This window comes from Equus asinus, chromosome 8 (genome assembly GCF_041296235.1).
Source record: "Equus asinus isolate D_3611 breed Donkey chromosome 8, EquAss-T2T_v2, whole genome shotgun sequence".
NCBI classification, from domain to species: domain Eukaryota; kingdom Metazoa; phylum Chordata; class Mammalia; order Perissodactyla; family Equidae; genus Equus; species Equus asinus.
This window is the reverse complement of record NC_091797.1, coordinates 66,717,375-66,732,007: the sequence shown is the minus strand read 5'-3', so window position 1 is coordinate 66,732,007 and position 14,633 is coordinate 66,717,375. Positions and strand designations below refer to the sequence as shown.

General features: G+C 35.9%; 2 protein-coding genes across 2 annotated transcripts in view; one reads left to right on the top strand and one right to left on the bottom strand.

Moving 5' to 3' along the window:
- GMDS (GDP-mannose 4,6-dehydratase) overlaps positions 1-14,633 on the bottom strand; it is a 648,158-nt gene that overhangs the window by 199,642 nt on the left and 433,883 nt on the right. The window lies entirely within an intron of this gene.
- On the top strand, positions 10,273-11,892 carry LOC106825326 (small integral membrane protein 15-like). The gene has a single exon (XM_070516861.1). It carries the CDS (start codon positions 10,452-10,454, stop codon positions 10,674-10,676), a length of 225 nt encoding a protein of 74 aa, XP_070372962.1. The 5' UTR covers positions 10,273-10,451; the 3' UTR covers positions 10,677-11,892.

The window sequence follows — 14,633 nt, the reverse complement described above, 5'->3', positions numbered from 1 at the left end:
TACGTTTCCTATCTGTAAGATACTATACTTGCTAATAATCTGGCCTATTTGCAATGAAAAGTCAATGAGTGAGAGTGCTCACTGTCCCACAGGTGCAGGGACCGAGTGAGAGTGAGGCCTGCACTCGCGGCCTTGATCTGACACTAATTGGTGGTATGATGGGCGAGGGGAGACAGTAGGTGGAGAAGTAATCATTCATCCATTCATTCAAATTTGAGTGCCTACTATGTGCTTGGGAAGGTTCCAGGTGGAATTTACGGAAGATGTGCTATGTGTTAGCAGCTTTAATTATCTCCATCTTTGTGCTATCTTAACAGAAATAATATTTTTATGACTTACTTATAGATGAGGAAACCAAGGTTCAAAGAGCTTATTTAGCTATCTGAAATTACATCAACTAAAAACTGAGCTATGACTGCATCCCAATCTTGTCTCACTTCAAAGTTCAGGAGCTCTTGATGATTATATTATGGTGATTCCATGAAATATCGCTGGTAAATTTATTCATGTACAATAATAGCACCCTCTTCTAAAACATAGTTATCACCAAGAGAGGTAATATGTCAGACTGCTATTGATAATTCATAGAATATTTTAGAACATTTTGCTGCAGTCAGCCTGGTGCTGTAGTGGTTGAGTTTGTACACTCTGCTTCAGTGGCCTGGCGTTCGTGGATTCAGATCCTGGGCGTGGACCTACACACTACCCATCAAGCCATGCTGTGGTGGTGTCCCACATACAAAATAGAGAAAGCTTGGCACAGATGTTAGCTCAGTGACAATCTTCCTCAAGCAAAAGGAGGCAGATTGGCAATGGATGTTAGCTCAGGGCCAATTTTCCTCAAAAAAAAAAAGGCATTTTGCTGTTTTCTACTTTTTTATAACTTTAATATAAAAGTAAAAACATTCTCATTGTAATAAATCAAAGAACACAGAAGTAAAGAATTAACAGGCTTTCTCCACCTCTTTCAAACAAAACTGAATTCAACCAATGAAGCAATGTTCAAAGTTTGGTGTTTTTCTTTTCATACCTTTTTCTCTGCTCATACTAACTGCGACCAATAGATACACAGAGATGTGGGTTTTTTTAAGGTTGTGAAAGTTTTTCTTTCTTGTCTTTTGACCATAGGATGCTGCTTCAATGGGAGTTTCAATGGGAGTTTCAGTGGAGGGGTGGTGATAGAGTTTTGGAAGGCCAGAGAAGCTGCCAAAGGAAAGCAGGTCTCGGTGGGGTTATCAAAGTTTAACATTTCATCAAAAAACATGTTTTTCCTTTCCTCTACAGCAGTATCTAGAAAATCAGTCATTAGAAAATTAGCAGTTACCATACATAAGAATAGCAGCATGACTATATATAAGCTGGTATCTGCATACATATATTTAATACACTACTCTCCTTTATACACACACACACACATACACATGATGCTACTGATAGATTGCAATCTAGAACATGCCTTCCTGTTCCAATACAAATGGGTCTGCATTTTCTTTTAACTTGGCAATGTTAAAAAACAGACTCGTCATAAGTGTGTAATGTCTTGAACCAAAATAGACTTCCTTAATGATTTGTTTTCTCCAATTTCACCACAAAATGTAATGCAGCCAACAAAAGAACTATTCTTCCCCCACGTATAATAACATGTTATTCAACAATCATGTAAGAAAGCCTATACATAAGACTGCCAAGGATCTGAAATGGAGTTTCTAACTGAAATGTTTGGGAAGAAACCTTTTTTTTTTAAAGTTTCACTCCAAGGCTTTGAGTGAAGTGATATAAATATCTAGGAATGTACAGTTTTGCTTTACTACTGTAACATGCTTACAGGAGTAGTTATGGTTTACTTTATAACATAGGTCACTGAAAACATTAACCATAAAAACATATAAAAATACAAACAAGTTCTCAGTAGGCCATTTACTTTGTGGCAGAACAAACAATCTAATTGGTTCTGTCCCTGGGAAGGCAAACGGCCCTGATGAAGCTGGGTCAGCAGCACCCCTTGGCTTTTTGGAGAGCTTACAACCAGCAAGCCATTCACCCTGACTCTCTCAAGACATCAAAGGAGCTGCACTTTGGGATGGAGGTAACATCTGGTAAACAGGAGAAAACACAATCCGTGCCTGGTATATTCTAAAGGAGATTATAATGAAATGAAGTTAATTTTTTTTTCTTTGTGTGTGTTTTTTAGGAGAACTGCAAAAGAAAGAAAAATTATAATACTGTAAAAAGCTAACAAAAGGGGAAAAACATGAATCCACTATTTGGTTTTCTGAAATATAGAGTTGCTCTTAAAATATACTTCATAATCACCAGCCCAATAGAAAACTCTAGAAACTACAGAAGATTGGAGAACATAAATACATAATCTGAATGCATATTAATGCATGTTTATGGTATAAATATGACAGTGGATATCAATTGTACCAAAAATGAATATATCTCCTGGATCTATTACATTTCTGGGAAACTTAGCTGGGTAAATGAAAACATTATTAGTCAAGTGAAGGTAGAGCTAATGAATTTTAAAAATTAGATTATCAAGGACAGATTGTTGTAACGACTGAAAGTTAGATTTCTCTAAATAAAATTTTTCTCCCAAGAGGGAGAAGAAATGCTATCTGGGGTGTTGGTGTTGGTGGGGAATTAGCACAAGCATACACACACACATATTTGTATCATGTATATAACAGACATATCATGCATGATGTATGTGGCACACATATGTACACACACTAGAACATAAAAATAAGTGCATTTTCCATTTTGGAGTTAGGTGGGTAGCCTGGGTTTTAATCGCAGATCCACTGTTTACCACTTAAGTGGTCTTGCATAAATCACTTACCCTTTTTGGTCTCTAGGGAGAAGACTACTCACTTTACAGGGCTACTGAGAGATATATTAATGCAGCTCAGGCCCTAGTGTTGTATCTTGTACTTAGTAGGTGCTTATTCTAATAAACTCAGGATAGATCTATTCAATGGATTTCATTATTTCTTGGGAAAAGTATTGGCTGTAACTTGTCACATCAGGAGAGTCTCATGGAAGAGGTCTGCTCCTCGAAAGTTATTTCTTTATATCCATTTTAAAATCTTTACTTTGGGTCAGGTTTCTCACAGAGACAAGAAGACTGATAGGAGTTTTGGGGGTAATGTTAATCTCATTGTTCCATTGTGATAATGAAAACATTAAAGAAAATAAAATAGTATGGTACAATTTAGGAATCTTCATGCTAAGTGGAAATTACTGCTGCAATTTTGAGTATTTATTTGGCCATGTGTATGACAATAAATACATATATCACACAAAAACTCCTGTCCGCTACTAATAAAAAAGCCCTCTGACGATATGATCATTTTTCAATGAAATTGTGTATTTCCTAATCTGTTGTTACAGTTTATAAACTACATATCTTTGACTCAGCATTAATGAAATGAAACTTACAAGCTTGAACACATATTTAGTATAAATTGTAAACAGGGAAAAGAACTTAGGGTAATAATCTGCTATTCATGTGTTACTGAAAGAAGAGGCATGAACTTTACTATGAAAAAATAAAATGTGGATAAAGAATTCCTTGGTAATAAAAACATACAGATAAAAAGTATTGGATTTCACAATCAAAATCCAATGAGAATTTTCCCTTTTGGCAGTCAAACAAAAATTCCAGGAAAATAGTTTAAATTCCCTTCACAAAGTTCAAATGTAACTATTGGTTATTAACTTGCAAATATAAGAAATAATATTGTGGTATAGATATCTGACCAGTGATTGCTTATGTACCCTATAAAATTTATAATGTTTTTTGCATTTAATATACTTAACATGCAATTATTGTTGTAGCAGTCCAACATCTATTTACTTATGTAATTCCATACACGTGTATTATAATCTCCTAGAATTTTATTTAATGTAAACAACTCACCTAGAGGGATAAGTGGTGTTCACAATTATTTTTAAGAGAGAAGAATGTTGTAAAGAAGGGGATAATTTACTTATGTATTTGAAGAATAAGCTCATTTAATTCCTAAAATTCTGATAAGCACTGTAATTTACATAATGCTCTGTAACATAAACTCCGCAGCTTTTTAAAAAAATCATGCATTCCCCTAAATTCATATTTTACAGACACAAATTATCAATTAGGATTTCTCTGCCTGTAAGCCTTAAGAACACTCTGTGGCTGGTCACAAGGTCATTCTGTACACGTACGTAAGGGCCTCAAGCAGGGAACATGGCCCTGTGGTTCCAGCTCAGACCCCACTGTCATTAACTTGCTTTGTGACTTCAGTGAAGTTGCAGAGTCAATATATTCCAAACAGGAATTTACAAAAACATTATGGAAAGTACTGAAAGAACATGGCCTTATTGGGTCTTAAAAGCATGGACTCTACATATGGACACATACATTATATCTAATTATAACTATCTCAAAGTGAAAGGATGTCTTGAGAGAGGCAACTGTTATAGTAAACGAGACAGGAAACATTCTTTTTCATTGCTTGAGGAAACAGAGACATTTGTTTCTTTTGTCTCCTGGCAAAAATGGGAAAACCCTCCAGCATTTCAGAAGTTAGTGGGTTTCCCCAGAAGTTCAGAGAAGAACCTATGCTAAATACTCCTAAGCTGAGGCAACCCTCCTCCTGGTTCCTTCTCAGCTGAGCCTGAGCCCGTGTGCTTCCTGGAGCCACTGCTGGTGGACCGTGAACAGTGGACAGCCGCTGCGGGGGGGCAGGCACTTCAGGGAGTGTGCCTGGCAAGGCCAGGACAGGCAGAGGTGAGGAGGGGGAGACTGACATTTCTTTGGTAATAAAAACGCAATTTATATAAACTATAGGAGACTTGGTGAGAAAGTAAAAGAGGTAATTGTTCGCATTCCAAATGTTTTAATATATAAACTGTGTAACCATCACTCATGAACAGTGCAGCTGCTAACAATTTATTTCTTTCTTTTTCCCCAGGATAAAAATCATGCTGAAGCCAAGAGATGTTTCTCCAGTGAATGATATTTTGAAACTCTGGTCAAAACATAACTGTGACATAATAAATTTTTAAGAAGTCAGGAAAGCTTGTAGTCTGAAATGTGAAAGAAGACCCAGTTTTTACCCTAGTTAGGAAGGACCACATTTCAGCTTTCACCACAGTGGCAGGCTGTCTTCAGAGGGGAAAAAAAGACCAATTCTGCATGCACATCTGTTTCCAGTGTGATGCTGGTATGCAAACTATTGTCTATTGGAAGTGTGTTGTAGTAACGTCTGCCAGGGTTAAAGGCTGGGTCAATTTGATCAAGAAGCTAAAATTAGCTTCTGTGTGTTTTCCTGAAAAGAAAAAAAAATACTGTAAAGCTCTTTGTTTTCCTTCAAGTGCAGTTCTCAGATTTCAGTTTCTGGTGTGTAAACTATCAGGAAACAGACAGCTATGACAAGTGACTTCTTGTTCACTGCATTCTGCGTAATGAAATGGTGCAACATGTTACCTGAGCTGAAGGATACATGTAAAAAGCAAGCATTCTGACCCAATTCACATTTTCCCATTTAAAAAATATTAACATTATAAAATTATTTAAAGTGAATGCATCTGGAAATTCAAAACCATAGCTATATTTTAAAGTCTGTGACGGTTTGGCAAAGCCCAAACACATTAAGAAACTCATCATTCTGAGAAGTATTGGGGTAAGTTTTAGGTCACATATTCCTGGTGCTTGACAGTCCTCTGATTATTTTTATAGGAAATGTGTTCCTTAAGACTAAAAAGAGGGAAAAAATTCATAGAAAAACTCCAAACCAGTAATAATTTAGCAAATTCAAGGAGCAGAAAGAAATCATAGAAACAAAATATGCAGTCATGAGATAATTCAAAATAAATACTGAGATGCTTTTAGACAAGAAAATTACTTAGAAAATTATTTAATAGTTAATGTTCAGATCAGAGAAAGGAGAAAAAAAGGAGACGTAGAATTATCTCTTATGTTTAAGACTGTGATGAGTGCACAAATAAACCAAAAACAGAAGCATGTTTGAGATTTATTGACATTCTCAGAGATTTGCTTTTTCTTATATCAGACGCTACATTAGATTACAATGATCTGTTTTGACTTCAGTAAAATGCCTCTTTAATATTTTAACCACTTAAATATTGTTAATTTTTAAATGATCTATAATGTACTGAAATGCAATTCAAAAAATTATCTATAATGTAACAAGTATTTTTGTGTGTTTTACTATAGTTAAATATTTCCCTAATAAAGTCTGAGAGAAGAAATAAATATGTTTTCCCCAAAATACAAAATGTGATAGAAAAATACTTCAACCTAGTTATACCAAAATGAAATTGTGTATTTGGGTCACTGATACCACAAGATTTCCTTTTTTCTAAACATCCTCTCAATTTCAGTGACTTTTTGCACTTTGTAAATTTAGAGCTCATTAAAAAGATTTGGTATGCATACTAGAAGCATGTAAATATTTGGCAAAACTCATTTATATATAAATTTATTTGTAAAACATACATATAATTCTCTAATTTTTATATTTAAATACCTTCTAGAACTTAACATAGAATGGTAGGTACCTACTAAATGTTTATTTTTTCTTGGGTCAGAAATTACTGGAAAAAAGACCCATTATATATTCTGACATGAAAGTAATAAAATTCTGTATTAGCTCTCATTTCTCACCACCCATTCCTCTTAAAATAAGCCCTTTTCTTACACATTTCTTTTTAAAAATGGGAATAATAACACTAAACAACAACTATGTATTCATTGAGTCTAAAGGTTTTCAGATACTATGTTCCTAAGCGTATCATCTTAAACACCGACAACCCTTTCTCTCAAGAGATTCTCTGGGGTTTCTAAGACACTGTGCTAGTCAAGTGCTCCTCCTTCCTTCTCCTACACACACCTTGATGATTCCCTCCTTCCTCTTCCTCTTCCTGGCACCCAAATTTAAGCATTTCCTAAAGTTGTACCCTTATCCTCCTTCCTTTTCCTTTTATGTACTGTTTTTCAGTAAATTCATCTACTAATATAGCTTCAGGTATCTATGTTTCTAGTGTAAGAATCTTTAACCTAGGTACAGAAGGTCCATTGACGGACTTCAGGGGGCCCATCAAACTCCTGAAATTATGCTAGAATGTATGAATAAATATGTGCTTTTTGTTGAGAATCAAATTTTCATTGAAAGCTGTCCATGATACAAAAACAAGACAAAACAAAAACTAAAAACTCCCTTTTCCACACCAGGATGGCCATTTATAATATCCCAGCATCACCAAAACTTCAAACACAAGCTCATCTTATCTGCCACCTCCTGAGAAAGTTGCTCCTCCTGTGTCCCCTATTTGGTTATGATGTTACCAAATTCTACCCTTCTAAGACTTTCCTCCTTTCTCCCTCACTCAACATCGTCAATTAGCTGCCAGTCCAGAAGCTTCTCTGCAATGCTCTCATCTGTTTCCACTGCTACCCGAGTCAGTGACCCTTGAACTATGTGACGATTTTGCCTCCTAACTGTCTCCCCGCCCAGGAGAGCCACTGTTGCACAACTCCAGGGACTGCAGCTCACATCATATTCTACGTAAGTGCAACACATCTCCATGCAACATGGAGGAAGCCTCCCAGGGCTGTGTACACAGCCAGAGACCCAGGTACACACTTCTATGCTTCCACAGCATCTTCTCACTTCCCCCGCAGTCTGGTTTTCTGCTATGCCTGCTCTTCCTCTCACAATTAACTATTCAGTCTCTGAATGTGTCCACACTTTTTTTTAAGCCTTTGTGCCACAACTCCTGCTGATTCCTCTGTTCTGGAAAAATACCACCAAATTCTCCCCTCTCAAAATGCCTAGCAACCCTGCTTCTGGGTGTCTCTCCCATGAGGCTTTCCGTAAGGCATAGTGTTTACAGTAATGAGGGTGTGGGTGTCACATTAGGTCTGATCCCCCAGCTTCAGCACATACTGCCCAAGTAGCCTTCTGTAAACTACTCAAACTCTCTACACTAGGAGCCTCCTTCTAAAGTGTGAATAATATTTAACAGCCAGGATGTGAGGACTAAATGGACTACTGCATGTGAAATGCCTGGTACGTTTTAGGTGCTCAATATTTTGTAGCTATTATTTTAACATCCTCACTCCCAAGTAGTGACTTTGCTCTCCTCTATCTTTTGCCTTGGATTCTAGTACTGTACATTTATTGTTTTCTCACCTTCTAAATATGATTTTAGATGTTGGGGGCATGTATTATTACATTTAAATCACCTCAAGCACCTAGCACAGTGCCTTACACATCGCAGGTACTTACTAAATATTTGATTGTTTTTCCAAAGTCACTTTTTCTTGGGCCAGAAATTACAGACGCAGAGGAGAAGGGAGGGAGAGGACCATGCAGGGTTTTAAAAAATATTTTTTAACATCTAAATCCGTTACTCGTAAAAAAATAAATCCCCTTGTGGGAATCAGTCCCCATTTCAAAAAGTTGCACATGGGACACAATGCCTGAGGTCTTTCCATGTACCAAAGCAAATATTCCCGATAAAGTTTAACTTGTATAGTGTCCTTCAAAATATCTGACTCTTCTGAGAACATGTTCCTAGGAGATACAAAAAAATCTAAAATTTTCACAAAGCATAGAATTTTCTTAACTTTCAAAAAATGTACTAGACTAAATCTATTATAAAACTTCAGAGTTACAGACAAATAAAATTAAAAGTTGGCTTAATTAAGCTATGTTGAATAAATAAAGTAGGGCTAATTTGAAGAACTAGTTTGAATATCTGTAGTAAGAGGATCATGGAATATTTCTAAGTAGAGAGCCTATGAGATCTTGTTTTCTCCAAATAGAGACTCCAAAAATTATACTAAATGCTTAAAAGTTTGTTGTAGGTAGGCATCATTTTCACTTTGCTTAAACTGTTAATATGCTAAGCAAATCCTTCCTACAGATATTGTAAAGGTATAGTTATAAACTCCAAATTAATGAGGCAAGTTAAAATAGCCTGATTTTAATTACAGGCATACCTCGGAGATATTGCGGGTTAAGTTCCAGACCACCACAATAAAGCAAATATCACAATAAAGTGAGTCACATGAATTTTCTGGTTTCCTGGTGCATATAAAAGTTTTCTTTGCACTACACTGTAGTCTATTAAGTGTGCAATGGCATTATGTCTAAAAAATAGTATACATACTTTGATTAAAAAATACTTTACTGCTAAAAAATGCTAACTATCATCTGAACCTTCAGCGAGTTGTAATCTTTTCGCTGGTGGAGGGTCTTGTAAAAAATGCAATATCTGTGAATTGCAATAAAGCGACGTGCAATGAAACGAGGTATATCTGTATACATACTTGATAACTTTTCATTTCTGAGGTCTTATCAAGAATGACCGAAGGCCCTGTATAAACTTCAAATTGCTATCTGAAATCACTTCATGTCAGAAATTTAACGTATAAAGTGAAGAATTTTTAGAGCTATTGTTTATTATAATTTAACAAATATCTACTGAATACATACTAACTTCAAGGTATTACATGTTTGGAAATGAGTCCTAAGGCAGAATCTCTGACTTTAACAATCTTGGAAGTTAGTTTTATTAAAAAATAAGGATTTGGGGGTGGCCCGGTGGCATAGCAGTTAAATATGCATGCTCTGCTTTGGTGGCCCAGGGTTCGCTGATTCGGATCCCAGGCACTGGTCTACACACTGCTCATCAAGCCATGCTGTGGTAGGTGTTCCACATATAAAGTACAGGAAGATGGACATGGATATTAGCTCAGGGCCAATCTTCCTCAGCAAAAAAAGAAGAGGAGGATTGGAGGCAGATGTTAGTTCAGGGCTAATCTTCCTCAAAAAAAAAAAAAAGGGATTTGTCACCATTGTTACAACCCCACCAGCTGAAATGGCTTCCAGGGGATTTAAGGGAATTGCAACTGTTTTTTGGGATATTCAAAAACAACCACATGTCTGGGGAATTTAGAAAGCCACTGTACTTACCCAGGGAAAGATGCAGTCTCAGAAAAGACCTGAGAAGATCATAATCTTTCATCTTAGGTTGATCCCTGACACAAACACACCCTACAACAATAAAAAACCCAAAACTGAAAAACTACCACCCAGCAAAACCTGAGAAGGAGGAGAATCTGATTTCCAGAGTTCACATATTATAAGATTCAAATGTCCAGTTTTCAATGACAACAAAAAATCACAAGGAATATGAATAAACAGGAAAGTATGACCCACTTGAAGAAATAAAATAAATAGACAGAGTTTCCTCCTTCCTGCTTCCGGCTCGGCAGTGAGCCACTCAACATATAGAATTTAAATCTTCTCTCAGAAGTGTATGGTAGAGCTCAAGAAGACAACCAACCAAGGGTCATCTGAAGTTCTGATTGGCTCTCTGATAACCCAGGACAAAGTTAGAGAGCACTGCTCCAGCATAAGACCACTACAAAGATGTTTGATATAAAGGCTTGGGCAGAGTTTGTTGTGGAATGGGCTGCAAAGGATCCATATGGCTTCCTTACAACAGTTATTTTGGCCCTTACTCCATTGTTTCTAGCAAGTGCTGTACTGTCCTGGAAATTAGCCAAGATGATTGAAGCCAGGGAAAAGGAGCAAAAGAAGAAACAAAAATGTCAAGAAAATATTGCAAAAGCTAAACGACTAAAAAAGGATTGAAGGAATGAACAGCTGGTGCAAACCAGAAGAAAATCATTTGGAAAATTATGAATTTGGAAGGGCCCCACTAGGGTTTCTTCTCTGGATTTTATGACAGTATTATTTAGTAAAGGAAGTCTGAGCTTATGGAAGAATCACGTTCTGACCTCTTAATGTACTGTAGCAACTTTTAGGCTTTGGTGTAAAAGTCTGTGGACAGTTCTTGTAAATTGGCATTTATTATGCTACAAATTCTTTATAGGTGACCTAGTCATTTGCCATTTTGCAACTTATATACTGAAATGAAAACATCCTGTGGAGAAAAATGACTTTTCATTATGAACTCCATTCAAATAATGGCTTAAAATAGGGTCCTGGTCTGGATAAAGGAAATTAAGAATGTAAAAATCAGAATTGTCCTCTCTGAGTGAAAAGTATGCTTTGGTTTAAAAGAGATACAGTAAATTAACTACATCTTTTATCATTGCTTATTTCTTGGAATAGAATCATTTCTGGCTTTCTCAAAGCAAAATAATGAGTACTTCTATTTTCTGCATTTTTCTGATGCTAGCCTTTGAGCTACTGGTAATTATTGGTCATTTTGCATTTTTTAAAATCTAATTTTATAAAGAATTCTCTTATTATCTTGACTATGTAGAATACCACCTACTGGATGTAACAATTTTTGTACTTATGGACACTGCCATTTTCTTAGATGACTCGTTGAATAACACTATGATTTAAAGCTTGCAGTAAAAACCCCAAACCTTGTAGTACCTTGGAAGCAGTTTATTTGTACTTGTGCTAAGTGGAAATGTGAAGTAGTTAAAATGTCTTATCAGATAATTTGGTGATTATATAGCTACCACTTTTGTTTTTTATTCCATTCATTGTTTTAACTCATGGTGGTAATGTCCTATACTGTTTGATCAAACAGGTTCATGGTGAAAATTAAAATTTTGATTTCTTTTAAGGAACTCGTAAAGAGTAACAGTTAAGTCAGATTTCACAAGTGGTAAACAAAAGCTTAAAATTTGGAAAAATTTTGTTGGGCATACTAGTAATTGGGTGAAAGGTAAATTATGTCAAAATGAGAATGTGTTATAATTCAAAATAAAGAGCCAAAGGATATTTCCTTCAGATAAGTAGTAAAACTGGAATTTTTTACTATTAAATATGGCTTTTATAAATGATTGGTCTAATCATTTTATTCATTGTATTTAATATCTTATTAATGTTTTCCTCATCTCTGATAATTTTAAATTACAAAAACTTATCCAATAGCTTTAATTGAAAAATGAAACTAAATATTGAAATAAATTATATACTTTTTAAAAAATAAATAAATAAATAAATAGACAGAAACTACACCTGAATAAACCCAGACTTCAGACTCACCAAATTACTATAAAAAAGATACTCTGAGGTCCAAAGGAAGTCAAGGACACAAGAAAATGACAGAGGAACAAAATAAAAATATCAGTAAAGACGCAGAAATTATAGAAAGAAACCATACAGAAATTCTGGGGCTGAAAAGGAAAAAAGGAAAAAATACAATAGAGGGGTTCAAAATCAGATTTTAGCAAGCAGAAGAATCAGTGAACTTGAAGATAAAATGTGAAACTATTGAGTCTGAGGAACAGAAAGAAAAAATAACAGAGAAAAGTGAGTACAGCCTAAGGGACATGTGGGACACCATCAAGCAGACCAATACATTGTGGGAGTCCCAGAAGAAACAGAGAGAGAAATTGGCCAGAAGGAATATTTGAAGAAATAATGGCTGAAAACTTCCCAAATTTGATAAAAGACTACAAATCCAAGAAGCTCAATGAATAATAAGTAGGATAAACTCAAAGAGAGCCACACTAACACATGAAATCAAACTGTTGAAAGACAGAGAAAATCTTGGAAGCAGCAAGAGAGAAGAAACTCATCAGATACAAGGCGTCCTCAAAAAGATTATCATCCAATTTCTCATCAGAAGTCTTGGCAGCCAGAAGGGCCACAGGTTGATATATTCAAAGTGCTGAAAGAAAAACACTGTTAACTGAGAATTCTATATCCAGCAAAAGTGTCCTTCTAAAATGAAAGAGAAATTAAGACATTCCCAGATAAACAAAAACTAAGGCAGTACATTATCACTAGATTTGTCCTGCAAGAAATGTTAATGGGAGTCCTTTTTGGGTTTTTTGGGTTTTTTTCAGATGAGTACCAAACACCAAGGTCCCTCGTATGAGTGATAGGGACCAAAAATCTTCAATGAAGATGAGCAGTGTTTTCAGAATATATAATAGAGGACATCATATTCTCCTTTTGTCCACTTCTACCCTCCAATTTCTTAGTGTCAGGAACATTCGTATTCTGTTCTATTCTCCTAATTGAGTACTCATAGGTAGACTCTAAACACTGGAAACCAAAAAGCAATTTTACCCTAATGCTTCCTGCAGAGCCAGGTAATATGCTCTGATTACATTTCCTTTCCTAAGATTCTGGGGTGGCATGTGAAGCCTGTGCCTCTCAAGATCAGATACTGCTAAGATTAAAGTCAAGTGGAATATCATGCCTGGGGTTTCCTTCAAAATGACACAGGATGACAGAAATGTGTAAAAGTATAGATTAAACAAGATTGACCATAAAGTGATAAATTGTTGAAGTGGGTGCTGGGTACTTGAGAGTTTGTTTATTATGCCACACTGGCTAATTTTACATGTTTGATAATTTTCTAAAATAAGTGTAATGAGTGAATTCTCTTTTGGTTTGCTACATATTCAGACCATGACTATCTCCGCTTTCTGTTTTTACAACAGATTTTATTTGGAAAGTGATAAAGATGTCACTGTAACCTTTAAATCCTTCATCGTCTTAGTCATTTTACCTGTTGCTTCTACTTCATGCCAGTCCATTTGCAGACACTCTTCTTGGAACCCACTGAGTCTGCTATCATCTCTACTCATCAGATAATCAGCCTGAACCACAGCTCCTCAAGCAGAGATTTTTTCACTGGATGCCAGTGTTAGCTCTATTGTTTACTGTATCATACATTTCTCTTTTTTGGGCTCTCTCTCATTTTGCTGGAGTTACAGGTATTGGGAGGGATGCTTCAAAATTGACTTCAGCCTTCCTACTTGATTGGAAGGAAAACAATTAAAAACTATTTTCTCCTCATAATTTTGAAATCTTGCTCAACTCTTTTTTAGTGTCCATTGTTGCTGATCGGAAGTGCCAATGTGAGTGTGATTCTTGTTTGGTTATGGGTGTCTTGTATATATTTTTCCAGACGCTTTTTAGATCTTCTCTTTACTCTTGGTCTTCTGGAACTTCACAATGACGAGTATATGTGAGGGCTTTTCTCATTCATCTTGATCAGCCTTTCACAAGCACTCTCAAGCTAAAACTCTCTTAAAATTCTGGGAATTTTTCTCCTATGACTTTTGTCAGAAATTGGACCCCCCAGGATTTATCCCTTATGCCTTTCACTTTTTTCTCCATATTTTCTATTTCTTTAACTTTTTGCATTATGGCCTGGCATACTTTTAGCTTTATCTACCCACCTTTCTATTGAAAACTTATTTCAGCAATTAAAATATTAAACTATTTTTAAGATTCAAACACTCTCTCATCCTTTGTTGCTTTTTTACAGCATTCAAGTCTTGCACTGTGGAGGTAGTGTCTTCTTGAATCTCTCTCTGAATATTCAGTAGAAATGAAGAAAGGGGAAAGCCCAATGTGAGGTTGGTATATGAAGCTAGGCTAAATGACTGGTGAGCTTTGTCTTAGGGTGAGTAAGGAGTCAGCTATTATATTTAGGATCCTCCAAAGACCAGAATAATGCAGGCTTAGTTCTGGGCAGCCAAACTACTTCAGCTATGCTGGTTCTACACCGGAAGCTTGTTCAGGCACTATAGAGAAAAGTGTTCTGATTTTACAGGGTAATTCAGTCCCTCAGTCACACTGGCCACATTTCAAGTGCTCAGAATC